At 46.7% G+C, this 20,270-nt stretch overlaps 1 protein-coding gene across 8 annotated transcripts in view; it reads right to left on the reverse strand.

Moving 5' to 3' along the window:
* MAPKAP1 (MAPK associated protein 1) overlaps positions 1-19,514 on the reverse strand; it is an 81,342-nt gene extending 61,828 nt beyond the window's left edge. For 6 of the 8 annotated variants that reach the window (XM_066333001.1, XM_066332999.1, XM_066332998.1 and 3 more), the window contains exons 1-4: positions 19,440-19,514; positions 10,412-10,731; positions 7,272-7,361; positions 3,710-3,858 (exon numbers count right to left, since the gene is read on the reverse strand). In XM_066333001.1, coding sequence (XP_066189098.1) covers positions 3,710-3,858; positions 7,272-7,361; positions 10,412-10,670 — 498 coding nt within the window. In that variant the 5' untranslated portion in view covers positions 10,671-10,731; positions 19,440-19,514. Of the gene's footprint in view, positions 1-3,709; positions 3,859-7,271; positions 7,362-10,411; positions 10,736-18,269; positions 18,368-19,439 lie in introns of those variants that run through there. The other 2 variants (XM_066332997.1, XM_066332996.1) reach the window with 2 other exon arrangements.
* Between the last annotated feature and the right edge of the window lie 756 nt (positions 19,515-20,270).

Consider the following 20,270-nt stretch of genomic DNA (forward strand, 5'->3'; position numbering starts at 1 on the left):
CTTTATCTGCTTTCTTTAAGTAAAGCTATTTAACACTGGGGATTGTGGAAAACATTTGTTCGTGATTATGCAGACATACAGTCAAACAAGACTGAAACAAGAGCAGCATGCAAAAATGTATTTAAGGACTATCATCCCAAAATGCTGCTAAAAGCTATTAACCAGTACGTGTTAATTGCCACAGCATTCATATTAATTTTCACTTCGGGCCCGACATTGTGGAATATTTCCCCTGATACATTTTAAACAAAGTTTAATTTAAGGAACTGCTTCTATCAACACTTATGAAAATTAACAGCCAAGCAATTAGCACTCATGAATTATCCCTTCCCCCATGCTTGCCACAGCATCATTTTTAAAACAGTTGCTACATGAGAAATTGTTGCTTTTTAACCCATCACCAAAGTAGCCACAAGAAACCTTGTGGCACTACAGAGAGGCACCATTCCTCACCAAAGGATTTTTAACATTTGTCCACCCAAAAATCAATTTTTGGCCAATTTTCAGTTAAATTACCTCCAGCAGTCAAGCAAACACTAGAGAACTCCAAAAGATTAGAAAAGCCAAACTTCCTCCTAACTCCATTTGCAGCTACTCATGAAAGCAGAAATAAAAATAGCTTGAGAAAATCTGGTCTGCCTGCAGGAAAGGCTTTTGGCCTCGTAAACCCAGTTTATTTTAGAGCCAAACAATTCCTTCCTTAGACTTTTGATCTCTTCTGCACTTCTTTCCTGCCTGAACACTGTGAAGATCAGCTGGGTCACTGAAAGGAGTCACCACCTGGGACCTGGACAGGACTTTCACCTGTCTTACACCCAGTCTTTTTTTTCCAACAGTATTAAAACTCAGCAAGCTGGAAAAATAACCCGTCAAAACTTGATTTTCCAAGTCCTGTAAACAGAAATGTACATAAGTTTATTTATCAAATGGGTGATCATTTAATTTGCATGCAGACAAAAGAAATCAATTTGGCCAGTGATTTCTTAAGCCTTCAAGTAATTTTCTATTCCAATGACAATTGAAGGAACTACAAAGAACTAAAAGTACTTTCAGTACAAAATTCTTAGAAAGAGTATATAGTATTTGTTAACCAAGAAGAACAACCCATGTGCTTTACAAACATGAAACAAGGTCCAGAGCTGAGGTTTACTTTAACTGTTTAAGGAAAAACTTGAAGAAAGAGTTGAGAGTAGTTACTGTATGTGTGCCTTCTGTTAAGAGCTGAAGTTTTACAGTGTACAGAAAACCACAAATTGTCCTGGGCAGTGGTGGGACAAGTTGTGTGGATTCCTGAGCAGCTTAGAATGCCTCCACTGGAGCTGTATTTCACAAGCCATATTCTCTACTGTTTTGATAATTACTGAAGTGATCAGGACAGGAAGAAATTAGAGCGCTTTAAAATTTTACTATTTCATAAAATCAGAAGTGGTTATGAGAAAGACACTAAATCTGGCAGGAAACACCTGCAAGATGTGAGCACTGCCCACGTTGGGGTGGTTGGCATTACAGCACACGGCACATTCTGATCTGAACTGAAGAGGTGGAAACAATTCAGCCAGGGGGGATCAGGGAAGGGGGAGCCCAGGAGGATTTATCTGATTTCAGGTCAGGGGTGAGGAGCACAGACACTGCACCAAAAAATGAGTGTTACTGAGCAACCTGAAATGTGCATCACCAAACTCAAACCAGTACAAACCAAACGGCTGGTTATAGCCTTAAAGATTTGAGAGCCACTGTGACCCCCTGAGTAAATACATAATTAAGTAGGGTGTTTTTTCAAGACATGTTTAATTAGGCCCCTAGCCCCTCCTCACTCCCCTGCCTCTCCCCAATTATGTACCATTTCCCCATGAGACACACAGCTCTGTTAATTATGTAAATAAGTCATGCCCTAGTCTCTGAAAGAATTATATTTCTGTGAAATACTGCTCATCTATTATCAATAAAAATAAATACAAGACATATGATATGTCATTAAAAATAATTTCTAAAAGCTCAATGATTTTTGGTGGTTTTACTGACTGAAAATACATGAGAAGTGAAGTAAAATAAGTCACAACTGGGTATGTTTCTTCTATATCTCAGATGGTCAGCCAAGCATTAAACTAGATAATACATACAGAACTATAGAGAATAAACTTTTAATGCAAACTATTGATACACTAACACAGACTAATAGAAACAACGATGTTAAAATTAATAGAGTGAGATTATACTCTAACAAAATGCCCATCCAGTTATTTTGGATTGTAAAGAAGGTATTTTGATTTGCAGATCACAACTGAGATAATTCATATCAGATCCTGCAAGTCACAACTGAGGGACATTTCCTTAACCTCTCAAACTGACACGTGGAGTGCAACTTGCTTCCAGTGGACAGACACCTGCTAAATGTATCTGACTTCAGTGGGTGAAAATGAAGATGTTCTTTATGGACAACCACAATCAATACAGTAAAGATCAGCTTGGATTATCAAAGAGGGAAGGAAAAACGCTGAAGCTTCTCAAGTTTTTCAGAAACAAGACTTGGACATGACTGAATTGTAACAGAATTCTCTTAATAAAGAAGTATTTGATTTTTACTTCCCCTATGGATGACATGAGAGCTCATTTAAATGTTTGCCCAACTGAAATTTCGTGGCACAAGAACAACAAACCTGGAGTTTAGTAAAAAAGGCCTCTTGGTGCTGCCACCATGGAAGTGCTGCTGTCACTCATGATGAGGCCAGGAATTTTGAAACCTGAGTTAGCACTAATTGCCACAAGCTAATAAATATAAAATCACAATAGAGGAGCTTTTGCACGTGGAGTTCATAGTCTAAAGGTTACCATTTCACAAATATTCCAGATACTCCCAGAAATGTCAGTAGAATTATGGATCTGACTTTCCACTTCAAGAACACCTAACAGAATATGAAATTCTTCCATCACGATGGTAATGAAGCTCAAACTCCATCCTCCCACAGGAGATTCCACAAACAAATCTAGTAGAAAACACATCCGTGGAGTATTTATCCTTGTTTTGGAACAATATGACAATGATCCATCACACCAATGTTTATATTCCAGTTTCTACAGTTGATGACAGAGAAAAATATTGGACAACATGGAGCAGAGGGAAAACATTTATCCCCCAGTCTGAGTGACACCAGCCCCATCTCCTGACCCCCAGGAACTGCCAGGTTTGGAGCCAACCTCCTCCCTGAGTTACACAAATGAGCATTTGTGCAGAAACACATTGATCAGTGCTTCTTTTTGCCTCAGATACCAACCCACTGATACTTCAGCTGTCCACCCTCTAAACAGACCATGGCCTCTCCCACTCTCAGTAGAGCCCTGAGGACAAAGACATGAACCATGGAATACTCAGCAAGTGCTGTGCTGTGGACAGACAGAACAGTTTTGGGGTTTTTTTTGATCCCAAATAATCATTTTTACAAAGGGTGCCATCATCAGCTCTAGAGAGACATCCCAGGACTTTCACAATAAAGGTGCACCTCACCAACCTGCTGGAGAAGGGAACAGCCAAGTGGAGAAGCCTGTCAGCCCAGGATTTTGGGATGGAAGCAGGAGAAAAGGTTCTCCTGAGGCTGCAGCACTGCATTTGCTGGTTTGTAGATAAGCACTGCCAGTCCCTGATGGGCACTGTGAAGTCTGGCTGCAGCCTGCACAAAGCCCAGGAGCAGAGCCCAGGGAGCCTGCCACTCACCTTGCCATCGAATTTGGAGTACTCATTGAAGGGGTTGTTGAGCTGCAGTGGGCACTGCTCCAGTCTCACAGAGAGGATGGATTGCTTCCCAGAGCACGGGGACCTCACCCGGAAATTCTTCTTCTCAAACAGTGAGCTCAGCTCCTCTGCTGCAGGCACAAAGAGATCACAGGCATGGTGTGAGGAGTGTGCTGCTCACCACAGAGAGGTAACATCATAACAGGGAGCACGGCATTAAATCAATACACCAACAACTGCTTCAGCAGGGCAGGACCGACCACTCTGTCAGAGCCCAAAGGTATGAAATCATTAAGAAGTCTGAATGATGCTCCTGTTTAGGCTGAGAAAAAGGTAAAGTTTTCCCTATACAAAGAATAGAACTGACCAGTGTAAGATCCACTTGAGTCAGGATCACAATCAAGAGAATGACACATTCCTGCTCTTCCTGCCTGCCTACCTTCTCCTAAAGGAGCAGGGAACACGAAGGAGAAGAGCTACTGCCACGTGGAGAGCCCAGCCCTGGGCAGCACAGGGCACAGCACAGGACAGCACCAGGCTGGCCCTGCAGTGACACTGCTCTGCTGTGACACTGCCCTGCTGTGACACTGCTCTGCAGTGACACTGCCCTGCAGTGACACTGCTCTGCTGCCCTGCAGTGACACTGCTCTGCTGTGACACTGCCCTGCTGTGACACTGCCCTGCAGTGACACTGCTCTGCTGTGACACTGCCCTGCTGTGACACTGCACTGCTGCCCTGCAGTGACACTGCCCTGCTGTGACACTGCTCTGCTGTGACACTGCTCTGCTGCCCTGCAGTGACACTGCTCTGCTGTGACACTGCCCTGCTGTGACACTGCCCTGCAGTGACACTGCTCTGCTGTGACACTGCCCTGCTGTGACACTGCCCTGCAGTGACACTGCCCTGCTGCCCTGCAGTGACACTGCTCTGCAGTGACACTGCCCTGCTGCCCTGCAGTGACACTGCCCTGCTGTGACATTGCTCTGCTGTGACACTGCCCTGCTGCTCTGCAGCGACACTGCACTGCTCCAGCTGCAGCCTTGGCACCACACCTCAGCCCAGGGGCCACTGCCACACATTTTACTTCTCATGGTGGACTGGATACAGCTCATAAAAATGCCAAACCTGAAACTACCATGCCAGATCAACAAGCTGAACAATAAAAACAAAAAAAGCTTTCTAAAAACAAAGGGGATCCAAGTTCAGGAGGTGTTTCTGAGGTCTCTGAAGGCTCATAAAAGCCTTTGTGTGAAGGAAGTGCACAGCTGAATTGCCAACAACAACTCAACTTCCAATTTACAGGAATACTTTTAAAAACCCCTAAAAAATAGGACTTCTTAGTTCCAAGGCCAGTGTGAAATCAGGACAGAGCCTGGGGTCTTTCAGCACATCAGTACCAACGGGTCTCATCTGCAGGGAACTGTGACTAAAGCTGGAGAAGGTTTTCCACATCTGCTCCAGGAACCAAGAGCCCCCAGCCTCCATCAATCACTGCCCAGAACCAACCCCAGCCCAGCACTCCTGCCCTTGAATTCCCTCACAGCTCACAGATTTACATCTTCCTTCTCCAGGGAGATAGAACTGTTCCCAAGGCAGAATGACCCAGGACTTGATCCGCAGGGAGCTGGTTCATTTCTTAGAGTGCAAAAATTAAAACCTGTCAAATGATAACTAGTCAAAAGCTCCATTTATTTTTATCAGCAGATTGCCTTAAAATCCAGGCAGTTGGCAGAGGTGCTAAATACTGGCACTGAGAGATCCCCAGTGGGCTTGTGAGAGGCTGCAATTAACCAAAAAAAGCTTGATTTAATCCTTTTCAATGTGGCCACTTGAACTCCATTAGGTTGTTTTGGTTTTTCAACTAGCTCTTATAGCTGTTGTTTTTTCTTAAAATACAAAGCATTATGCTGGAGTTTTACCTTTAACTGGCAATTCCTGGGCACTTGGAAAGGACCCTGGAATCCAATACAACAGTTTTACTGGTACCAGTGAAAAAACAAGGTTTTAGCTACAGCTGTTCTGTACGGGCTGAATGCAAGACTTCCCTTGATAGATTGTAATTTGCATTTTACATGCTCTGAAATGATGGAGTGTAAAGTGTAAAGGTACAGGGGACATCCTTAAGGGCTGCTCTTTCTCCTCCCTGCAGCTGCTCATGCAAGGAAGGGAGAAACCCCCAGACCTCCGTGGCGGAGCAGAGAAGGAAAATCAGCTCTGCCGACAGACCCCCAGTGCCTGGAGTTTCTGGGTAACTTATTTATTTTTTTCATTTAAATCTGTTCTGCAGCAGGCAGGGGCTGATCCATTTGCCTGCAAAGGCAGCCCATTGCTCAGGGGGGACACGTGTGACTGCTGGGGACAGATGATGAGTGTCTGCAGGGAGGGCAGGGGACCTGCAGCCTGAGCCAGCTCAGAGGGCAGACACAGGAGAGGGATTTGCATCATCATTGGCCAAACGCTATAAAATATTGAGCAAAGAGTTGGAGGTTATGGTAGATTAACCTTTAAAACCTACAACTCTGCTTACAGAAGGAGAAAGGCAAAAACATTTCAGAATGCATTAACAGGGGTATCCAGCACAGCTGAACGCTGAATTAAGGATTAGTGCGAGTGTGCTGCTCATGTGAGCAGCTTTGTTCACTCTGAAAAAGATATCAGAGTGCTGGAGAACGTTCTGCAAATGACAGCCACGGAGATATGAGGAATTAGGCAAAAAAAGGGAGATTACAGAGGGACCTCATTAAGATATACACAAATTTTGAAAGAAGCAGGCGTGACAGACCATACAAAGGTTTGAATGTGTGTCAAATACGACAGAAATAGAAACTGCTTGAGCTCTGAAACAGGAAAATTGAGACAGATTTGTAATTTCATAAACTACAATTTAGAACATCCACTCACAAATACTTAATTATATAATTAACAAAAATAGAATTTAATACTTTTTTGAGAAATCAGTGATAATAGTTTTACCAAGGAAAGGCCAGATAAGCTAAGCCAGCATTTATTATGCATTTAAGTAGATGATACATTTCCTCTTTATTTCTTAAGATTCACACCTTACCTAAAAAAAGCAGCTACAAGAATACTCTATACAAGTAAAGTGTGCAACATCTTCCATGGCACCCCGTGTGCCAAATGCTGCTGGAATGGCTGGGGACAGTGATGCTGCAGTTGGAGTGCAGAGCCCTGGCAGCCCCTGCCCTGGGGCAGAGCCACCTTCTGTCCCCCAGTGCCACCAGAGCTTTGTCCTGCCCCGTTCTGAGGACACCCCGAGGTGACAACCACACCACAGTGCTGCCTCCCAGTGCCAAACCCAAAGCAGTCACTCCACAGCTTCAGGCCCAAGCAGGTGTTCAGCACTTTCTGCTCTCCTTTGCCCTGCTGGCACCAAAGTGGAGTGTCCTGGCCATGGCACCCCTGGGACAGCACCAAGAATTGGCATTTCCTCCACACCCCGGGGGAAAATCACCAGCTGCAAACGTCGGAACCATCAAAGGCAGGAATAAAAGCAGCAGGAAAATAAAGGATATTTTCTTTTACCTGAGCAAGAAGTATTTCTGTCTTTCCACTGAACGTTTTTGCATTTTATTTGATTTTGTCTCTCTTTCCGCAGACGTTCTAGTCTCTGAGCTTGAAAAGAAATATTACAACTATAAGTTTGTCAATGAAAGTTTACTATAAACAAAGACATAATTAACTACCTTTATATGAATAAAGATGTTTTATACTGCATATGTAGGGGAAAAAGTCATAAAATTTTAAAGGTGGCACCCCTGAAAAGCAAATACCAACAAAAACATGAAAATGTTCTTGATTTATAATTGAAATTAGAGGATATAAAACATTAATAGAGATCATAAAGATAGTATTAACATGGAAGAGAATAATAAAATGTGAAAACTTCTGTGATTAATATGACATTTCATTATATAAATCATTAATAACGGTCTTAAAGGAATTTTAATGCACAAATGAACTGAAGTGAATATTACATTACAGGAATAAAATTACTGTTATGAATTACTCTACCCGTTTCAAAAATTAAAGATAAATGAACTCAGACTAGACTATTAAAGTTTTAAATATAAAATCCTTTATCTAAAAATCATGAAAATTATAAAATGTCAAAGCGATATAAATTAGCACAGCTTTTTCTTCAGTAGGCTGAAACAGTTTATAGGTAGTAAAATAAATGATTTGTATCTTCACAACATTAGTCAAGTCCTAAAATGAATATAACATTTCTTTACATATATTTTGACTCCATCTTCAAAATATGGTTGGAAAAAAAAAAAAAGCCCCAAATAGTTCTGATACCAAAGAACCTGCAGCCCAAGGTACCAGACAACAACTCAGATCACCTTTTGTGTTAGAGCTTCCCTGGGAAAAAATCCTGGTGGAAACCAGCCAAGACAATGACCACAAAAACCCACTGGTGTTGTGAAGTGTCCACTCAAAATGAGCAGATTAAATTGGGAAGTAGAACTAACAGTGCTGATCCCTGAAGGAAACAATTTGCTGGATATATTAGCAATTTTGATGTATTGAGATAATTCATTAACTAAAATGGGTTTGTAGAAGAGATTCTAAAATCCTAAATTACTCTGACATTTTTTGGATACAGTTGGAGTTCTCTGAGCCTTTTCAGCAATTAAAAAACATTAATAAATATTTTCTATCCCTTCTGTTATTATTCTTTTACATTTAGGTCTTTGAATTGTGGACAAGGAAGCAATTTTTTTTCTCATAAAAACTCAATCAGAGAACGGATTTAAAAAATACTCCTTTGAGATTGAACAGCTGTAACAAGCACTTTAAGGTACAATCACAAATGGTGATTTTGATAAGTATCTCCCATTTAAGTCAACATGATGCTAGAAACCTGAATACCTCTAAGTAGCTTCCTCTTAATGAAAAAAGAAAAATATCCCTCTTCATAAGTTAAAATATTGGGAAAATACCGTTGTAGCATAGATATTTTATTGTGAAAGAAAAGCTCCAGATTTGTACTAGTTACTGCCCACACTGCAGCTCAAAATTACCTTCCAAACCCCTTTGTTCCCAAATGAACTCTCCTAAAAGATCTGTGAGATGAACAGGTGAACAAAGGATAAAGGGAAAACCATAGACTAGAAACAAAAATGATGCACGTTTTAATCCTGTTTGATACTTCCACCCCCTGTCACAACAAATGCAGAGGAGCACAGTCACCACCCTCCCTGAGCCCACCCTGCTCTGCACCTCCAGCTGGCACAGCCCACCTCCTCCTCACCCTGGGGCAGCTCAGAGGGAATGTCAGCACCACGAGAGGAGGGTTATTCAAGGCTCAGTGTCACAGGCAGCCAGTGAGGGACTCTGGTGCTGGGCAGAGGCAGGAGTGGCTCCAGGGCTGGGCAGCAGGGAGCTGAGCCTTGCCCCTGGCCTGGGGAGTGCTGCCCACCCAGCCCCAGCCCTGAGCCCCCCTGCCACGCCGGAGCTGCTCCCAGCCCTGACCCCAGAACATGCCCCAGCTGGCACCTGAAATCACTTCACACCGTAATTCAGGTGGACGTTATTCCATCAGTCTGCTCCCTGGGTGAAATGATCCTCCAGAATCATTTCCTGGAGTAATTCTATAAATCTTCCAACTTTGCCTCTCCCTCCTGGTGAGCTGCACCACGAGCTGGACTCCCCCAGCCCAGGGCAGTGCTGGGCACCCTGGTACCCTGGACTCCCACCACTCCTCCCTGCCAGGCTGGGCTCCAATCTCAGTTTATTTTTATTTTATTTTTTCCAGCTTTTCTGGGACCTCTCACGACTTCCTGCTTGTAAAAGTCATTTCAGAATCCCCAACACCACTCACATTCTCCTGGTGATGCAGAGCACAGAGGTGCTTTCTGGGCTCTAGGTGGTGTTATAATACTTGCAGAAACAATTTTAAAAAATAGATATAGAGAAAGGAAAAAAGAGGTCAGTACTGACCACTGCACACCAACCTTCTCATCCATATTTTACCCCACAGAACTCCTGCTCATAATATTCCTCAGGTCTAAGCAGAAGTCTGGATATCCCTTGTATGAAACACCACAGGGGAGAGCTTTCTGTCAGTCATGACAAAATGAGTGTATTTTGCAAAGGTGTTCACCCTTAAACTTTCTAATTTGGTACCTGAAAGCCTAGCTCAAGGCTTTTCTCAGAAGCAAAACTTTAGGAGACAAAATACAGACAAATCATTCCCTTTGCTGGCTCACATCAAACTTCATTCCTCTCTTTTATAACAAATACATTGGATGCCTCTCTAGGCAGATTTTTTTTCTCAGAAAATAACTATCCTGTTCAAAAGTTAACACCCCTCCAGACAGTAACAATAGAGATATCAAAGACTGTTCACGTACTTTGGATTTAGATTTGATGTCTTCACAATTTGCATTTTTTTTTTATATACATAAAACTGACTACCTCAACGTTCCTCTGCACAGGAACAGGTAAAACAGCAATTAAGGCTCAGCTGACAGCACGCTGAAGTAACCGAATTATTACGTATCCTTCTATAAAAGGGCCCAAATATTAGAGAAGAAGTTTGACAGACACCAAGCTCTGGTTGGTCCGTGCAAGCCAGGCTGAGGGAAGCTGGATGTGAGCTTGGTGCTGCTGCACTGCTGCTGCTGCATTGCTGCTGCCCTGCTGCCCACGCCACGCACCTGTGTTTGATCGTCTTCTGATCCCAAAGTCCCAGCTTGAGGTAATATCGACGGATTGGGAGTAGACGTAGCCCTGAGTGTCCCCGTTGCTGCCCTGTGGCTCTGCCCCGCCGTCCCCCAGGGCGGAGGGGGGGTTGAACTTCTCCAGGTCCACGTCGTGGTCGATGAGGACCATCTCACACATGCCCGTGTCATCGCTGGTCACGTGCGACTGCCGGATGTGCGCCAGGATGATGGTGGGGTTGTCCAGGAAAGCCATCCTGCCCACGAGGCCACCCCTCACCCTACTATCTCCTCTCCATCTTGTCTCAGGGACACGCCTACCTGGGAACAAGGTGCACAACGGGTTAGGAGCAAACCCTCCAAAGGCACAAAGCTCAATCCCCCCTCCAGAAGTGTGGGATGTACAAACTCTGAGTGGCTTAGGGCAAACTGCTTCATTCTGCTCCGGTTTATTTATTTATGCTGCAATGGTTGCTGAGATCCACTAAAGGAACACATCAGCAGGAGGACAGCTCGACACTGAGTCCCAGGACAACAGAACCCAAGAGAGACAGTCCCAGTGCTCTTACACCACGTGGCTGCTGTAAGGCAAAAACCCCACACGGGAGGGTGGCAGGAGAATACAGAACAGAAACACCTGCCTATTCCAACTCATCCACTGACAAAACCAACGAGGTTTTGGATTTCTTTTCTCCCATCATAACTGTTTTACTGTTTTGCTTCTGCATTACACACCAATTCTTCACGACCTTATTGCAGGCCCTCTTCAGCTTTTGTATTTCCAGGAATAACTTTAAACGTTAAGTGATTAGTGTCTCAGGGCAGAATATTGAACATCTGCTGCTGCATGGTGCTTCACAGAGGGCAACTGCTGTAACTCAGAAATCTCAGTGACCAAATACCACACGCCTGAGCTCCAAAGCACTTTAGGAACAGTAATTGCCACTTACCTAAGATACTTCATTCAGAGCACTCAAGTGGCCTTTTGAAACAAAGCAGAGGGCAAAAAGGAAAAGGAAAAAAACCCCAAACCACAAAACCCAAACCACCCTCACACTGTTATCTGATTTTCCTGTAGCTGTGGGTTTGTAGTTATGTCAGTGTAATTCAAGCCCAGGCTGACTCTGAAAGGGGCAGCTCCCTGCCCTGCCTGGCCCTGCTCCAGGAATTCCACCACCTCCCAAAGCTGGCAGTGGAGCTATGGGGTGAGCTGGATCAAAAAATGACCTGTTGAAAATAATCTAAAAAGAAAAAGAAAAATTATTCCTGTTCATGCAGAGAGTTTGTCAGTGAGTCCGTCAGGTTTTTTCAGAGACTGTCCCCTATCTGCTTTAAAAAATACAGACAAATTCAGAAATATCACATTAGGCAACAGACCCAGCAGCAAAACCAAATTCAATAAAGGAATGGTAGAGAAACAAAACTGACATGCTGCTGGTTATTAATACACTACCGTTACCATACATTGTAATAAATTATGCAATTAATTAACGCAATGGGCACAGCCTGGAGCTCTGCTGGCCCTGCCTGGAGCTGGGAGTGTGGGTGGGATCTCCAGAGGCTCCTGCCAGCCCCAGCAGCACCGTGACCCCACGGCCAGGTTTAGTTTTCTGACTCTTTCCATCAAGGTAAGCAGGGCTGCTCCTGAGGGAGGTGGCACTGTCCTCCAAGGGACAGGCCACAAGGAAAATGTCCCACCCCAAGGCAGCCATCCATGTGTCCAGGGCTCTGACCCTGCACCAGGGTGGCTCCAAAAACACAGACACGACCAAGCACAGCTTCTGGACCTCCAAAACACGTGTTGGGAACGTTCTTTAAATGGAATTATTTCTACTCACTGATTGGGAAAGGCCGTGGGTACCTGCAATGGGCAAAAACTTGTTTAAATAAGCAACAGCCTCAGGCATCGGAAAGGTCTGCAAACTCCCAATCAAAAATTACTGCTGCCCCATCAATGTGTCATATAAATGTTGGCATGTTAATTGTGTATTTATAAGATTGTTAATGGTTAGTTAATTTACCTCCCACACTATTATTGTACTTGAAATGATTTAATGTCTGCTGAGGGAGTTAACAACATGTAACAGCAGATGCGAGTTTTACCTTTCTACTCTGCACCCCGACTTCCTGCCATTAACAGTCCTGTGCTAAATCAGCCAGCCTTCTGCCCAACTGTGCTCCTGCAAACACTCTTCCCATCGACCTGAACGCTGAGAAAGTGCTGGAAATCCTACAGGCTTAAAACAGACATCTTTTTATTTCCTCCTCTTCAGGATTTTCAAAAAGATACATTAAAGTTAATTTATCAACACGTTAGTGCTAACTGGAAACTCTCTGAACAGTTTACATCCTTCAGAAACAAAAAAAAGTTCAGACCCCCAAATTCAGTTCAGGTTTTGATGCCATATTTAGTAGTTGTAGGCTACAGAATTCTGACCAGTTCCTTCTGTGGGTAAAGGCACAGACCCACTCTGAGGAACAGTGACTTCCAGTCAGAGAGGAGAACTCAGAGATGCAAAGTTCAGTTTTTCAAACCTTTACACAAACACCTTGAAGGTTCCAGCAAAATCAATTTCTAGATCTGCTGAGATCTGCCTGCACACCCCTTCTGCTCTCCTACACCCACACACCATCACCGTATCCTCATGGAGGAGCTGAATTTAATGGTATTCAGGGACTTTCTAAGCATCAGCATCTTACACATTCTTTAATCACAAACAAAAAATAAATGTTCTTCTAACGCTTGTGCCATACAAATAATATTCTACTACCGAATAATACACTTTGCAGGCAGCTGTCAAATGTACTCTGTGCAAACACCAGAACTGAAGACAGCAGTGTGAAATCTTCAACATTTTCGAGTTTGGATTACTGTACAACAGGATCCACCAGTGATTCATCAGCGAGCAGAGACCTTCACTTTCTTCCTGATCCTTATTATTCACCTCTCTAACTTTCTGCACACCGACCACCACCCCAGGAATGACTGCTCCCTGTCCCCTCCTTGGCCCCACTGCGGAGATCCTGCCCCATCAGCCTGGTGCAGCCACAGAACAGCCCCAAAGATGTCAAACTGCACCATCGAGAGGCTGAACGCCTCGCCAGGATTCACAGGAACTTTGTGGCAGGATCAGACAGCTGCATCTCAGTCTCCTATTTTTATCAGCAGTATTCCTCTTCCAGTACCCCACGGCTATATTTATGGCATCGACAGACTCTCCCAGCGAGGGAAGCAGGGCTTTATGCAGATCAGGCTCATTCATAACCCGGCACACAATGAGGAATGCAGAGTGTGCTAACAAACGACTCTGCTCCCAGGAGGTGACACAAAGGTCTTGGAAAAGGATCTGCAGCTATACAGGCTGTACCTTAAACACACGGCTGAATTTCGGGAGGCAGCTTCATCATCACCACACGTTAACTGCTCTTGTGACCCTCCCGCTTGCTGAGGCACTGCAATTATTTCAATAAAGATTGTCTCTGTTTCCCCAGCAAACGCCCCACACGGAGCATCATATCTGCACGGTAACCTACAGGAGTGACAACGAGATAGCAGAGCAAGTGTGAGATTAGGGGCAGGACAACCCCGTGAGTGCCACTGTCCCCATCCATGGTGCTGCCCACCACAGCCAGCAGCAGGCACAGCTCTGCGCCGGACCCACTGCTGCTGGGACTGCAACCAGGTGTCAGCCCTGCTCACTGCTGTCTGCAGGGGAAACGTTTGACCTTGAGCGTGAAAAACGCTGAGTGCAGCTCTCCTGACTTTGGGGAAAACACGGTTATTTTGGAACGGATTTTTCTGGTGGGGCTTTTTGGTTTTTTTGGTTTTTTTTTTTCCATGTACATAGTGGAATTTGATAAAATGCCTCGTTCTCGGTGCCCAGAGCAAAGTGGCTGGTCCCTGTCACTCCCCACAGCAGCAGGAGAGCTGGGGTCTGTGCCTCAGCTCCACACCAGCAGCATGGGGCAGAGCCCTCCTCGGCCACCCACTGCCCCTCCAGCAGCTCCTGGCACGTTTTCCAGCAGAATTAGGGATTTCTCTCCGTGAAGTGACACCAGAGCCAACGGGCACTTTCACACCCTGTACCTGCCCCTGAAAGTTCACAGGCTCCAGGTCAGAACCTTGCAGCTCCACCAGATGCCCTGTGGTGCCACCAGCACACCTCGGGGACAGAAGGATGTCCCTAAACTGACAGGCCAGTGCCACCTTTCTCTGGCATCTCACAGGAAGTGTTTTCCACACATAAAGGCTTTATATTTTGGCCTTTTGTGCTTGGAAATACACAGACCTCTAAATAAGCTCCAAGAAACAATAAAATCAGAGAAAGCTGTCAGCAACTAAAAATGTTCTGCTGCAGGAAAGAGCTACGACTTTGAAGTTCCACCAGTTTCAATGGAATGGTTTTAAGATTCCTCCAGTTCAAATGGCTAAAAGCAGTTCCAAATTCTTCACGATACTCTCAAGCCAATTCCTGCAATGTATCTTCTTCTCTAAACTATAAGAGTAAGAATTGAGAAGCAGGGGGAAAAAAGATCTTCTTTCCTCCTGTTCTGCAAAGCTGTAGCTTTTGGTTTTGTTTGTTTCCTTCAATGTGTTTCAATTGACTATCCTCCCTAAGGAAGTAATAAATAATTAAAGCCCTATTCAAAGTAAACAAAAATATTCCAAAGACACAACTTGTGGAAGGTACAATTTGGATCCAAGACAATTACTAACAAACTCAAAACACAGCAAGCTGGAAAAATTATATACCACTGCAGGTCATGTTATCATTCAAGGGCTTCCACAGTCCCTGTACTCAAACACCTCCTCAACTGTAGCTCTTTAAAGTGATCTTTAAAAACTAATGAAAAAGATAGGCAGATTAGAATTAAAAATTGATTTTTCCCTCAGTGTCACATAAGCAGGAACAGGACGGCACGTACATACTTCAAAATTTATGATTCGGGTTATATGAAATAATTTCCCAGTCAACTTCTGTCTGCAATTGCACAAGAAATGGTTCTGGTTATCTGCATTTGCAGCAGCACAAATAATCAACCCCCTCAAACACAGACAGATCCTGGGCAGGCAGGATAAAGGAAAGTGAACTGAAATATATGAACATTCAAGTTTATGTTTCAGCAAGAGCTCAAGTGCATTTAAGAGTGAATACTTATCTGCAGAAGCTGTCACTCACACTCTGGTCCTATCATTAAAAAGGAAATAATCATTTACAGTCACATAAAGAGGCTCTCTCACAAGAGACTGGAATTGGGAAGTTATGATGAGCAAACACTACATTACACACAACTTCCAACAAATTATTTGTTCATTTCCAGACCTGTAAATCAATCTGGCACGAGCTCTGTATTTCTGAACTGCTTGGAATTTGGCTATACTTTTGTTGTCATACTAATCAGGATGCAAATGACACCAATTCCAATATTTTAATTACTGAGCTTTAGATGAGGGGGAGAAAATATTGGGGTATGCACGGGAAGTGTTCAGTCCTCTCTTTCCTGATCTTGTCAAATCTTTGTTTAATTGCAGACAAGTCGAATCTCTGCTAACCTGAGAAATCTTGCATCAAGATTTTAAGCAAATAAATAAGAATAAAAAAATGCAGAGATTATAAATTAGGGCAGACAAATCTGTATCTAGACTCGTGCCTGCAAAGAGCATTCTATCAATATAGCGAAATGCTAATCTCCTAATTAACAACCTAATTAGGTAATTATGGCTTTGCAGAGGGATGCCTAAATGAAATATGACAACATGGTCACCTCTTTATATGGCACCTGTGGGCCTTTTCAGCTGTCACTGCCGAGAGTGCAATATCAATTTGAACAGATGACAAAGTGTTGTCATTTTTCATTCAGATGCTGCGCTGAAGGCGGCGGCGAGGCCGCTCCAGACGCCGCCTTGCCCGGGCTCTGCCTCGCCTAAAGATCTGCAAACACTTTCATTTGTAATGCCTCTGATGAGGCTTGGTTTTCCATGCTGTGTGCAGGCAGCCCCTGACACAGCTGCGGTGTCACACTGCGGGGACCCACAACCCCGGGACCCAATTTCAGCACGTGTGCGGGAGAATCACCGCCCAGGAAAAATATCTGAGCTTTTGAGCTCATCTTGGAGCCTGAACTGCTGCTGCCTTTAAAATAACACATGATAACATTCATTTTACTTCTGTTCCTGCTGAACACTCCTTTCCAGGCCACCAGCAGTTCCCTGTCCAGGAGAAGGTGAAGCTTCTTGCCCAGAAAGCTGGGAAGGAACACTTTAAACAAAGATGTTTTCCATGGAACACCCTTTGTCACTCCTATGCCTAAAAAGCTTTAAAGACAATTCGCTGAGCTGGAACATCCCTAAAGGCCATCAACCTGTTGGAGCAGGTCTGGAAGAGGCCAAGAAATGATTAGAGGGATGGAGCACCTCTGCTATGAGGAAGGGCTGAGAGTTGGGATTGCTCAGCCTGGGGGAGAGAAGGCCCAGGAGTGACCCAAATGCAACCTTCCAGCACCTGAAGGGAGCCTACAGCAAAGATGGAGAGACACTATACAGCAGGGTCTGCAGGGACAGGACACAGGGAACGGCTCCCAGTGCCAGGGGTCAGGGCTGGGTGGGATACTGGGCAGGAATTGTTCCCTGGAAGGGTGGGCAGGCCCTGGCTCACAGGAGCTGCCTTGTGTGGAGCCAGGACAGAGCCTGGGGACAGGATGGAGGTCCAGCCAGCCCAGGGGCTCCCAGCACAGCCACTGCACAGCTCTGCAACAGCCCCCGAGGGGTGCTCTGACACTGCTGTGCCCCAAAGGGCAGCACCTGTCCAGACAAACACTTGGGTCTTTGTCAAACTCTAAAGATTGTTGTCATTCCACTTTCGAGTGCGTGTAAATATTTTATAACATTAAAACATGACCATAATCTTGTTCTTTTTAATATAGCAGCATTCAAGTTGCTTCTGACTTAAGAAACACTCATGATGATCAGACCTACTTAAAAATGCCCAAGACCTTCACCCACTTTGGTGAAACAAAAAAGTGTTTTTTTTATGTCAAACGGAACTGGAAGATGCACATTTCTATGGCAAAAGATGAATCCCCTGCTCCTCTGGCTTTTAATTTTGGGCCTGTCTCTTTCAAAACATATTCAAGGAGCTTTGTTTTGATTTCAGAATAACGGATTTAGATACAACACTTCTCGGGCAATAAGCAAACAAGGTAGGGATTGTCCTTGTGCTGTCTGGGATACGAAACTGAGCTGGCAGACAGTGAACAAGGAGGCATCACAGTCTGATGGAGCTCCTCAGCTCACACACACACACAGAGTTAATATAAAAACACAGCTTGGAGTCTGTGTCAGAGGCACTGACAGAAAAGCCCAGGAGAACTCCTGGGATGGTGGGTCCCAGGTGTGGGGCAGTGTCACACCAACAGTGACAGCACCAAGAGCCTCTGGGTGCCACCAGGGCTCTGCTCAGACCTGCCCCTTCCAGCACCTCAGCGGGGAGAAAGGAAGAGAGCCTGAGCTCTATCCCCATTTCTCAGCCAGTGCCACCTGCCCTTGGACATCAGAAGGAATTCTGGGTGCCAAGAGGAATTCCTTCACGGCAAGGGCTGTCAGGGGCTCCCAGGGAGGTGGTGGAATCACCAGCCCTGAGGTGTCCAGCTAAGGACTGGGCACCCAGGGCTCTGGCCTGGCTGGCAAGGTGGTGGTGGGTCAGAGGTTGGACTCCAGGATCTCAGAGGGTTTTTCCCATGTCAGCGATTGTGAGATCTCCAAAGAGAGTGGCCATGTGGCACATGGGCTGCTCCTGCACGGGGATGTGAGCAGCACGCTGCTCATTGTGCTGTGCCATTTGTTGCCATAACTGACCTCTCCATACAGGTGTGTGCTGTTCACGCTCACAGATCCGAATGGTGGGGAAAAACTCTGCTACAGAACACGTAACACAGATCCCTGTGCCAGCCTGCTTCACCTGCCCAGGCCTCCATGATCCAAAGGAAATGCACAACAAGAATGGAGCTGTTACTTGTTATTTAAACACTCAATTTCGTTATTTTGACTTTGTTACTTGTTGCAACTGAGTGAAAATTTAACCCACAGATGAGGAAAGGGTGTTACAACAAAGACCTGAAACAGGACTGCTGCAGAAATAGACTAAATTGGTTCTCCCTGCTTCAGTTATTTCTGTACAAGTCTATACATACATGCTGATCCCAATTTATTTTTAATCTAACCCAAAAAAGTGTCCGTGAACGGAGGTGCTCTGAATTTGGAAAAGTAACTGAGATAGTCCAATTCCCAGTCTTGCATCTACCTGAAAACTCCCCGATGCCTAAAATCGTGTAGAGCACACTCAGGATACCCGAGCTTGGCCCCGGCATCCCTGTTTAGTCCATTTCCAAACTTCCAGTAGCAAATCAGCCATTCGCTGGGTGTCCTGGGCACCTTCCCTCCCCGCGCCGCCGGGGTCACACTCCGGTGGCACCGGCGGGAGCCGCAGACACCAGAGCCCGGACAGACATTTGGGTGTGATGATGATGATGATGATGATGATGATGCTCGGAGCGCCCACCTGGAGCACAGCGGCCGGCAGGAGCAGCCGGGGACGGGCCCACGGGGCGTGTGACAGGGACACGGGCGTGTGACAGGGACACGGGCGTGTGACAGGGTCACGGGCCGTGTGACAGGGTCACGGGCGTGTGACAGGGACACGGGCGTGTGACAGGGACACGGGCGTGTGACAGGGACACGGGCCATCGGGATGGAGGGACCGGCACCCGTGTGCCTGCCGCTCCCCGCGGACATGGCCGGGCATCCCGGGGATTCGTGCCGCAGCCGTGCCCGTCCCCCAGCCGCACTCACCCGTCCCCGCCGCCCCTCGCTGCCGGACGCTGCCCGGACCCCGCTCGGTTTGCTCCCGCCGCCGGGAGACGCGCCCCGGAGCCGCGGGGCGGCCCCGGGACCGACTGCCAGCCGCGGGGCCCCGGCACGGACCGACAGCCCCGACGGCCCCGGCCCCGAGCCCCCCCGGCCCCGCACTTACCGGCGCCGCCGCCGCGGGGCCGCGCAGCCGCTTCCGGGTCCGGGGCCGGCGGAACGGGCGCGGGGCGCGCGACCCGGAAACGCCGCGGCCGCGGAAATGACGGCACGGAACGGGAGGGGCGGCGGTCACGGGAATGGGCCGGGAATGGGCCGGGGAATGGGCCGGGAATGGCCCGGGAATGGCCCCGGGAATGGCCCCGGAATGGCCCCAGGAATGGCCCCGAGAATGGGCCGGGGATGGGCCGGGAATGGCTCCGGAATGGCCCCAGGAATGGCCCCAGGAATGGGCCGAGAATGGGCCGGGAATGGCACGGGAATGACACGGGAATGGCCCCGGGAATGGCCCGGGAATGGCCCCGGGAATGGGCCGGGGATGGGCCGGGGAATGGCCCCGGGAATGGCCCCGGAATGGCCCCAGGAACGACCCCGGGAACGACCCCGGGAATGGCCTCGGGAATGGCCCCGGAATGACACGGGAATGGCCCCGGAATGGCCCCGGAATGGGCCGGGAATGGCCCCGGGAATGGCCCGGGAATGGCCCCGGGAATGGGCCGGGAATGGCCCCGAGAATGGCCCAGGAATGGCCCCGGGAATGACACGGGAATGGCACGGCGGGCACTGACCCCGGCCCGTGATGCCCGGGCCGGTACCGGGGACACCGCGGCGCCCAGCCGTGCCCACGGCAACACGCAGGAGGCTTCTCTCGCGGGGATCGCGCCGGGTTTATCCCCAGTTTCTGGCTAAATACGCTGTGGCGTTTGTGTTTGTGTGGCAGCTTTAAGGCAGAGCCGCCCGGTAGCGCTCGGTGTACAAACACAAAGGGTAACA

Source organism: Sylvia atricapilla, chromosome 19 (assembly GCF_009819655.1).
Source record: "Sylvia atricapilla isolate bSylAtr1 chromosome 19, bSylAtr1.pri, whole genome shotgun sequence".
In the NCBI taxonomy this organism is placed as follows: Eukaryota; Metazoa; Chordata; class Aves; order Passeriformes; family Sylviidae; genus Sylvia; species Sylvia atricapilla.